At 50.0% G+C, this 10,606-nt stretch overlaps 2 protein-coding genes across 2 annotated transcripts; both read left to right on the top strand.

Moving 5' to 3' along the window:
- Nucleotides 1–2,155, top strand: MIND_01143000 (uncharacterized protein; the record flags this gene model as incomplete). The annotated part of the gene is made up of 5 exons (XM_037367967.1): nucleotides 1–306; nucleotides 362–1,012; nucleotides 1,073–1,212; nucleotides 1,256–1,621; nucleotides 1,690–2,155. 5 exons carry the CDS (start codon nucleotides 1–3, stop codon nucleotides 2,153–2,155), a joined length of 1,929 nt encoding a protein of 642 aa, XP_037215799.1.
- A 546-nt stretch (nucleotides 2,156–2,701) lies between these two features.
- On the top strand, nucleotides 2,702–7,113 carry MIND_01142900 (uncharacterized protein; the record flags this gene model as incomplete). Its single annotated transcript, XM_037367966.1, has 12 exons — nucleotides 2,702–2,902; nucleotides 2,952–3,074; nucleotides 3,153–4,088; nucleotides 4,135–4,361; nucleotides 4,411–4,657; nucleotides 4,705–4,868; nucleotides 4,916–5,021; nucleotides 5,071–5,757; nucleotides 5,807–6,208; nucleotides 6,257–6,289; nucleotides 6,335–6,915; nucleotides 6,960–7,113. 12 exons carry the CDS (start codon nucleotides 2,702–2,704, stop codon nucleotides 7,111–7,113), a joined length of 3,861 nt encoding a protein of 1,286 aa, XP_037215798.1.
- Nucleotides 7,114–10,606: the final 3,493 nt, after the last annotated feature.

Here is a 10,606-nt window from a genome sequence, read left to right as displayed (position 1 = left end):
ATGGGTTCAAGAACTTCTTCAAGACCATCGCCATACCCTGCCCGCCAAACGCTATCCCAGCAGTCGCACGACACCGTCACCGACTCACCTCGAGATGACCTTAATCACACGTTATGGGTCCAACTCTGCACTCAATGCATTTTGATTTCAACGTCGATGGTTGCATCAACGTCGATGATGTGGCCTCTCGAAGACAAGGAGAAGAACCGGGGTCCACCCAATCCGCGTTCCCTTCCGCCAAACCTCGAGCGACCTCACGACGAACTTGAAGGATCTCAACATTCCCGCAATATCTTTCATCATGTGGTGAGCATAGACTCTCTTTTCTGTGGGGCTTGACTGATCAAGGGTCTGGACCTAGAGAGTCTCTGCGAATCAGCAGGCCAAGATCCCAGCGACACCCAAGCTAGCTCGTCCGCAAGCTGTCCCTGTGGCAGAACCTTCACTCTTCCTTGACGCTCCTCCTGCTCATCCTTCACGGTTGATCGGTATTGCAGGCGCTTTGGGAGGATCGCATACCTCTGATCACCAAGAGCAGGAACTGGATGCATCTGACCGGATTTTCCAAACGAGTTGCAAGTTATCTTATCGGCATCACGTGCTAAATCGACACGCTCTCGTTCTGGGCTTCCGCCTGGTGACTTGCCGCCTCTGCCTCCCTCGCCTCGCATCTCCTCGTCGCCCCCTCAACTACAGCTGCCCATGTTCAATGTTGAGCTGGTTGAAGACGATGGTAATCATGCCGATATCGATGATGGCGCTGCCTCGGAGGAGGATGCGAAAAAAGTCGTTTGATTTCACGGGTGAGCTCCAGAAGCTGAATGAGCCTGGGGCATCAGATAGGCGCAGTTTCGTCGAACAACTAGAGAATGCGTTCAAAACGCCGGCCAATATCGACCTGCACAATCTACTTGCAATTGACGCGCCTCCGGAACCCCCTATGCAGTTCATCATCGACCAGACTTCCTCGGCACCGTCGTCTTCAGAAAACCGAAGACCAGCGATCCCCTCGGTCCGCTACACGTTTGATGGACATCACGGCGCCGACTATGACAGCCAGTGAAGGCGTCAGTACCCAGAATATCCTTCCCCAATCATCGATCTCAAGGAACCAACACTCTTGCGCGGCTCTGATAGCCTGGGAAGCGATATTGGCCTTTTGCCACAAAATGGCCCATTGACCGGTGAACTCAACATTGGTTTCAAGCTTGGGTATCAGTTCCCTGAAGAGGAACAGCATCAAAGATGCAAAAAGAGCCGCTTACCTTGTCAAACATTCTTCCACCACCCTCTCACAGTCGCGCTCATTCCCTGAATCCGTACTCAAGTCCATTCTTGCCCATGCCGGAGAAATTGCTGCCCAACCCCGCCCACGGGTCAACTCAGACTGCAGTTTACGTCGCTCCGCCATCGGAAATTCACGCGCTTCGATGACCAGCATGCGTGCTCGAACTCGTTCAAGACCCGCCTCTGGCATCAGCTCTACCGGATTCGACTCGTTTGATGAGGTCCGCAGAGGTTTCGAGTTCCATGCTAATCGCCCGACGTTTTATCCACCACCTCCTGCTGCGCGCAACACTCGAGCTTACCATGGACATCATGATTCGGTCTTCAGCATTGGGTCTGTTGTGGACACGTGACCAACCCTGGAGTAAATGATCCTTTCGAGTATGGCTTGCCTATGCTCAGTCTCCGCGAACAACCATCCTCTGAAGATCTGTCGATCTCGCTTTCTATGAACGTTGATGACACCTTCTCGTTGTTGGCGCGGGACCCTCGTCGCAAACGTGCGGCCAGCGATGCATCTAGTTTCTACTTCAAAGCACCAGCTCAACAATCACAAACTTCTCGCGGTCATCGCTATCGCGAGTCTACCGCTAGCATTACATCCTTCTATAACTGCAACCGGAGCTATGCAAGTCATCGCTTGAGCAAAGCGGATAGCAGCACCAGCTTGCTCGCTCATCAATATACTTCGCAGGGTGCTACTGGTGGTCGTGCCGCTTGGGCGAGACATCAACATGAACCCTCGACTGACTCAATTCTCAGCGATTTCTCGGTTCCTTGTCTTGGTAGACCTGGGGTTGGCGACAAGATCTGCATACGACCAAGGAGCTGCTCTCAGTTAGATCTCCGCATCTCCGCCGGAGCATAGTGGTCCATCTTGACCATCTCATGACCTATATATCCGCATCAGAACATCGAAGATGTGGTTGTGTGTTTTAGTGGGCCAGAGGTATCGAGGTTGGAATGAGTTGCGTTGACGCAGTCATTCTGTCTGCATTCTGCCTTGTTCGCATAGCTGAAATTATTGTGATACAATGATGTTTGATATTCGCACACTCTCAGATACTTGGCTGTCTGTAGCAATCTTCGTTTGACTAGAATCTTTTTTCGGACGTGGTCACACTGTGACACCACTGCGTATTGCCATCATCCCAGTCAACTTCTCCTGGTCGTTGCTTGCGCCTGTTGACCGCTACATCAGGTGGCCACTGGTCTGGAACCACAACTCTCACAACCAGTGGCCACAGGGTGAACTTGGCTCATTATTCCGCAACCAATAGTCAATTCTACTTGAAATTGACATTCTAAGTTCAAGTTCTCCGGTATGCAGTCTCTACAAGAGTGAAGAAGTAACATCTAACTTGCGAGAAAGAAGTTCATTTTGGATTACTACTGTCTTTGCGGGCAAAGAGCTATGCCCAAATCGAAATTTGCATGCGAACTTTGCCACAAACCGCTTCGCAATCTGGGCGAGGCAAAAGCTGTTCATGACCGAACCTGTCCAGGCTTCAAAGCCTTGCACATTCAATCTGTGGCGCATATCCATCAACATCTTCGAAACGCAGCACAAGCCCCTCCGTTACATGCAGACCCAGTCGGGGCTGTCGAAGTCCCAGTATGTGGAGACAGTTTGAGTATGACTACCTTGACTGACAATTGGACAGCAGATGGTAGTGCAGGAGAGCGAGGCTCCTGTCCTTCGCCCAAGTGGTCTTCCAAATCGTCGTCGTCGTGCTCCAGCCAAGTTGAAGGATGCTGCTCCCCCCCCACCACCAAGAATTCGCGGGGTCATTCGACCCCTACCCATGGAGACCACGATGGAGATTGATTCCCAACTCTCGTAAATCCCTGATCCAGAGCCCCAGCCGCAGAAGTGGATTCGCACTGAAATCGATGCTTTTGGACTTTATAAGGTTTATCCCCAACGTCCAACCCATGACCCTGACTCGCACATCACATCCCAAGAACTTTACAAAGTCGAAAACCCAGCTGTAGTGGGACTAGACAACTTCCCGTTGCCGAAAGAGCCGTGGTTCTACCCTTTCCCCAACGCGTCAGTTGCACACATGATCAAGTACCATATCGAGGAAGATCACGCGGGATCCATCGGCGCCTTTGACCGACTTGTGCAAAATGTTTTACAGCCTAACGAGGAGGCTCAATCGGACGGGGTCGATCTGCGTGAACTTCCCATGCCGTTTTCAACAAAAAAGTTCCTTGACGATCTCGATAAGAAAGGGATCGAGCCTTTGGGTATAACTGAGAAATGGAAACAGGGTAGTGTTGCTCTGAAGCTGCCTTGTGTGGGTCGAGAGCAGAAAGAATCGGCAGCCCCGGAATTCATGATCACAGATATTCATTACCGTCCACTTCTCGATCCTATCAAGGAAGTTCTTCAAGGTCCTCTCTTCCAGAAATTTCATACGACCCCATTCTCTTTGCGATTCATCCCCACAACAGATGATATCCCGCTCCCTCATGCTGACGCTGAACTCGATTCCAATATTTGGGGACTGCCAAATCTTCCTGCTGGTCATGAAGAGGTATTTGGAGAGGTCTATTCATCAGCGGCGATGCTGGAAGCATACGACGCGATCCCGCAACCTCCACCCCCTCAATCACCAGATGATCCTGTGGAGAGTATTGTCGTTGCTCTCATGGAATGGTCTGACGCCACCCATCTCGCTCAATTTGGCACGGCTTCGCTCTGGCCCGGTTATACATTCTTCGGCAATCATCCCAAAGATTTCAGAGGTAAACCGTCTTCGAACGCAGGTTTCCATCAAGTGTATTTCCCGAGTGTGCGTTAAAATCTTGTCCTCCAGTTGTTTACTCATGGTTGCACAGCTTCCCGACGCGATACATGATGCATACCGCCAACATTACAGCTGTGATATGCCCGACGAGGTCTTCACTCACCTTAAGCGTGACCTAATGCATCGCATCTGGGACCTTTTGCTCGATGACGACTTCATGGACGCGTACAAGAACGGTATCAAAATCAAATGTTGGGACGGCATTGTCCGTCTGGTCTTCCCTCGCTTTTTCATCTATGGCGCGGATTATCCTGAAAAGTCGGTGCCTTACCACAACACCCTTATGATCCTAAATAATATTTGGCAGAGTTCTACTTGCTACTATCCGAAGCATGGGTGGCTGTCCATGCCCTCGTTGCTTCATTCAGAAACACCAAATCGCCGAGACTGGCACAGTCAATGATATGAAGCGACGAGAAGTCATTCGTGTTGATGACCACCCTCGGAGATCAACCATCGAGGATGCGCGCAGAGCTATCTTTGAGAATGGTTCTGCTGTTGCGGGCTCTTCCATCAACAGGATGCTCCAAGCCAAGTCTTGGGTTCCGGTTCGGGTATGTATCTTTATTCTGTTCTTGAGTTACCATTCACCTGGTGATAGAATGCGTTCTCCAAACTCAACACTGAGACAACAACCTTCAACTTTTATACAATGTTCGTCCCAGACCTCCTGCATGAAGTCGAATTGGGAGTGGTCAAGGCAATCCTCACTCATCTGATTTGCATGCTGCAAACCTTCAAGAACGTCGGAGAATTTGATTCACGGTAAGCGCCATCTCCTTATTGCAGGGCTGTTCTCTAAGTCTTGTTAGATTCCGCCAAGTAGGAACATTTGGGCGGTCGGTGATACGTTCCTTCGGCAGCAATGTTTCTGCAATGAAATATGCAGCTGCGAGAAACTTCGAGGATGTTTTACAGGTGCTTTCGACTTTTCCCCGGGTGCCAACGACCAATGACATCTCGATAGTGTATACTCCCCGTCATCGAGGGATTATTTCCTGATCACCAACGTCTTATCGATCAACTGTGCTTCGAGCTAGCAGTGTGGCATGGATATGCCAAACTACGCATGCATACGACCTCCACTGTCGAAATCTTCCGAACTGCTACTAAGGATTTGCTTACCTCCATTCGACGCTTCGCCCGTGAAACTGCAAGTGTAAAAACATACGAGCTGCCTCGAGAGGAGCGGCAACGAACAAAGAAAGCAGCCAAGAAAGCGGCAACACTTGACCAGCAGGCTCCTGTGCCGGAATCCCAGCCCACCGCTTCAGTCAACGACGCCCAGTCCAAACCCAAACCCAAACCCAAACCCAAACCCAAACCCAAACCCAAATCCAAAACTACATCCAAATTCACAACCAAATCCGCACCCGTACCCCCGCCTGTATCCCTGCCTGTACCCCCGCCTGCGCCCCCGCCTGCGCCTGTACCCCCGCCTGCACCCGCACCCTCCACTACACCAGACGTGTCAGCTACTACGGCATCAACATCCCTTGAAGATCCCAGTCCCGTACTCGTTACCACATCTACGCGACCTCGAGAAAAAATAGAAAAACCATTCAACATGATCACTTACAAATTGCACTCATTGCCCGACTACCCGGATTCCATTCTGCGATTCGGAACCACAGACTCCACCTCAACCCAAAATGTATGTATGATACATTTCCCGAGCACTGTTGACTTACTCTCATTTCTAGGGAGAGTTAGCTCATCGGCTCGTGAAACTGCTCTACCGAAGGACAAATAAACGTGATCATGTCCGGCAAATCGCGAAACATGAGCATCGTCGACGTTTGATCCGTGCGATGTGGGAACGGCGCAAGTGGTACAAGGATCGAGAGAAGACCACGACAACTAGCGCAACGGAAGGAACAGTCCACACCAACCAAGGCACTTCCAACACCAATCAACAAGCTGGTCGCCGGCGGAAACTACAGTCCAGCTTGCGCCCGAAACCCCATTCTTCCTATGGCGCCTACGTGCCACCAGAACAACACCATTATATATCGGATTCTCGAAGATCCTTCTGGCGTCTTTCCGATCTCGAGTTCGATACAGACTCTGATTCTGGTGGTGACGGGCCTGCTTTGGCTCGCATGGTTCGTCTGCATAACCCAGGTTATTCCTATCTAATGAGTTCTGGCTAGGAGATTGATAAGCAAGATGACCCCGCCTTGAAAGTAGGGTTTCTTGAAAATTTTGGGATCAACGCTAATATCCAGTAGAATTTTGTTCTTAATTTGAAGGCTCATTTGCGCTGTCGCCTACTCGACTTGGAAGAGAGCGATGACATGCCGTTTAGCCAAGACGATCTAATCAAGGTTGTCATCGAGAAGGAATTACTCTACACTCACGCGACAATGCGGGTGAATTATACGACATACGATGTTCGAAGGGATCAAGACATGTTGAACCCACGTACACGAAAGTTCTTCATGGTTCACGCGCAGGATTCCGTAGACCCCCACCGCTTTTGGTATGGGGAAATCCTGGGTATATTTCATGCATATGCGTCTCTTCTGGACCAGCCGGGCAAACCAAAGCGCCTTGAATTCCTTTGGGTGCGATGGTTCCAACGAGATATGACATATTTGTGTGGTTTCAAGGCGAAACGGCTACCTCGATTGTGTTACATGCCCCACCAAAGCGAAATTGCCTTTGGCTTCCTGGACCCGCAAGTTGTTGTTCGTGGGTGCCATTTGATTCCTGCCTTCAGCCATGGACGCACAACCGAATATCTACCGAAATCAATCGCTCGCCCTGAAGCAGCATCGGATCAAGACTGGCGGTTTTATTATGTGAACATGTGAGTTCAAGTATTCGCGTTCAGCATATGCTTACTAAAACAAGGTTGTCGATCGAGACATGCTTATGCGATACCACAGTAATGTGGTTGGCCATCGCAGTGCTGCACCGAATGTGGATCAAGATGTCCCCATGCTTGATGTACCCAACGAAGCTACTGCTGATCAGCAAGATGTCCTGCTCGGGGATCAACTGGTGAATGAGGAGGAAGAGGAAGACCCAGACTGGTGTGGCAATACGCGGTGGGAACCGCATAGTGATGGTGAAGAAGATGGAGAAGAAGATCAGGATCAGGATGAGATGCTGGTTGGAGACGAGGCAGTCCGAAATCGTCTGCATCTCGCAGACTGATTCTCTGCGGACAATGGAAGGGCAGAGTATTGCAAACACCATCTTAATGATCCAAGCAGACTTGTAATTTGAGTCGGCTCCTTCTTAGAAACGGCAACGGCAACGGCAACTTGCCGACCTTCGACACAATCTCTTTGGCCGGCATCCTGGCCGTCTTTTGTACTCTCGCTACCGCCCCGACCCAGCTCCGATTTGCAAACCGAACCGCCTCCCGCTCTTCCGCCCGTTAAACCGTGACATAAAGTCAGGTCGGCGCTCTATCCTTCGAGGCAAGTCTGACAATGTCAAGAACGGGTCCGCAAACGCTCAAGAACGCATCTCGGTCGCCTTCAACGACTGCTTCAGAACTCGCCGCCACTTTCTCAGCACTCGGGTTGACGATGGCCGTTGTCACCGTCACCGTCACCCATCACCCACATTCACCAGCGGCGAGCGATGAGGTCTCTTCGATGCCTTCGTCCTGTACACGCCCAAGAAGGCTTCGGGACGGTGTACGTCGTAGCATTGCCGCATCCGGCCACGGGCCGGCCCGTTCTCAAGATTGGACACTCCATTGACTGTTGGCGTCGTCTGCGCCAGCACCGATCGCATTGCAACGGCCAAACCTTCACTCTGCTACTGGCTTTTGCCGTCCCCAGTCGTATTCTGCTTGGTAAGCAACTTTTCCTCTCGTTCCTTTTCACTGACTCTTCTTAGAACGAATCATCCACGACTACTTCGATTTCATCTGCCACAGCTGGCTGGGCGCAGTCTACTGCCAATTTTGCGACCAACGACATTTTGAATACTTCGACGCTGAAAGCTGCGGGCCCTTAGAGCATGTAATTGCGACTTTTCATACTATCATTGTGTATCAGGGGTGGGCATTACACCGAATTGTCTAGCCTGTTGTTGATTACAATAAACATTTCTTCTAAACTACAATGTACTTGTGAGGTATGAAATTTTTTTTACCAGATTTACAACCTACTTGCACTGGATGAAAAGGATTTTGGACCCCTTGTAAGCATGTTACAAGGTATTGTGTGGATCAAAAGGAGTCACAACAAATCTGTAGCGCCGACCAGCGGCGGTCCCCGACTCTTTGATACGCATGTAGCTAGAGTATCTTGGATACATACGCAGTACATCTAGTGCTAAGTCGGGAACATAATATTCACCTACCTCCATGAAATAGCTCGAATCAAAAAGCAACAAAACTCAGGCATATCTCTCCCTTACGGGCGCAGAGTAATGGTTTTAAAGCAATGTCTCGATGTCTGTTGAGAGTGAGACTGTCGTCGCCGAGTACAACTACCTCGTGAAGATTGAACAAGAGCCAGACGATTGGCTACCATTGGACACTGCCAGTGATACATATAAGGAAAGTGGATGCTGTATATATGAGATAGCGGGTGCTATGTCAATGGGCAGCAAGTGCTGGTAGCAAGCTGGTAGAGAGAATGCAGGTTCAGAGGAACACGCAACCTGAAAGGCTGAAATTCACCTCAGGACGAGCCCCTACTTAAGAAACTGTGGTGCCAAGCCGATGATGACGCTGTCGTCATTAGGTCACTCTTAAATCGGGATCAAAATCTCTCATGGATTTGGCGGACACTTTCACAAGATCACTCGCTAAAACCCTCTCTGTTCCAGAGTCGGGGATGGTCGAATTTGGTGATGATCGATCTCCGTTTTCTTCCCAAGCCTCCACCACCGTTGGGCGCGCTCTGCGCCTTCGGTGGTAGGCCTTATTTCTGGTCACTGTTGGGCGCGCGCTCTGCGCCAACAAACCGCTGGCACACATCGTAATGGTGGCTTCTGGCTTCTGGTGAGTCGTTCTTAATATTTTGCCGTTCTGTTTTTCGTTGATGGTACTTTGCGGGCCCAGCTCGAGTCGCCTATTCAAAAAAACTTGTGTATATCCTCACCTGTACCGTGGTTAGTAGAGGGCTCCTAGAGGGTCAGGTCGCTACCATCGGGTCTTGTGAGTTGGCGTGCCCCGCACGGGACCTAGGCCAGAATTATTATTATTATTATTGCCGTCGATCGAGAAATTGCGTATCTCTCTCTCGCAAGATTCAACGCCCAGCTCCCTAATCTGACGGCTAAACGGCTCGCAATAAGGGGCGACGCAGCGGCCAGGAATTGGGAGTAAACTTTAACCTACGTCATTATACAACTTGGCTTTCCAAAGCGCACAATTCTCCTCCTGGACCGCTTCTTCCAACATCCACGAAATCTTGTTGACAAGCCTTCTTCGTGTCCTCCATTCTTGCGTCATTTAGGATGGCGTTTTTGCTTCTCAGCGCGGTTCGATCTGCTTAAAATCGTCCAATAAATCAGGTATGTGCTTCAGTTTGAGCATGTCAAGGTCTGATAATCGATACTAGCGGTCTCACTCAGTCCCATCGAACCCATTGGCGTCGTGTAGTCTTCATTGACGGTCATCGTCACTGGGTCAGCCAGACACCAGCAAACTGTACCCTACTGATTTTTAGACTTCTGGCAATGTATACGTCTGCAAGCTTGATGCTGTTCCCATAGCGTCGTTGGGAGGTAGAACGGCCGCCCAGCGGTCTTGTCGTCATTAATTGCAATGAAAGATAATAGTCTGTCTGGGATTGCTCATGTCATTCAGTACGATGCCCTAGAATCACGTAATCCACTGTTGATCCTGCGGGCAATCGCGATGCGATGGGCAAGATACCGATGATTTCATCAATGATTCGCGTGAAAGATGCTCCTGAGCGTTTACAACTCGCGTCTTCTACCAAAACTCCAGTCATAACACCCACACTCCATCTCTCTTCCGACGAACTTCTCCAAGAAGAAAGCCTTGGACTATTTCACTCCCAATTCCAAACTCAACCCTTTCAGCCTGTAACTTCTCGGAGCTGTGACGTATACTGGCGCGACCACCTCCTTCTATTTGGTTCTGGTTCTTCTCCCAGGGATCTTTTGGACTTGAAGGAGCTCTAAAAGTATTGCTCTCTGCGTGACCGTCGTCGACGCCGGGCTCAAGGTGACAGATACCTCCTCTGAACAAAACATTGTGCCTCGTATGGAAAGCGCCGAAGTGGTGGCAGAAGCCGCCTCTGATCAAGCACAAGGACAATGTGAATGGGTATGTCTCGATACACTGAAAAGAAAGAAAGAAAGAAAATATATTCCCCGCTGAAGGTACCTACAAGGAAACACGCGGTTTCTGTACCTACGCACAAGCTCCCAATCATGTACACTACAGATAAATGCAGACGGCAATCGTTGTGAACTGTCGTTGATACATTTCATAGAAATCTGACTGCTTGCTTTCCGCGTCCATCTGCGACCTTATGCCTTTAATAATAATAATAATAATC

This window comes from Mycena indigotica (genome assembly GCF_014461135.1).
Source record: "Mycena indigotica strain 171206Taipei chromosome Unknown Mind.scaff0010, whole genome shotgun sequence".
Taxonomy (NCBI): Eukaryota; Fungi; Basidiomycota; class Agaricomycetes; order Agaricales; family Mycenaceae; genus Mycena; species Mycena indigotica.
This window is presented reverse-complemented; position numbering and strand designations above follow the sequence as displayed.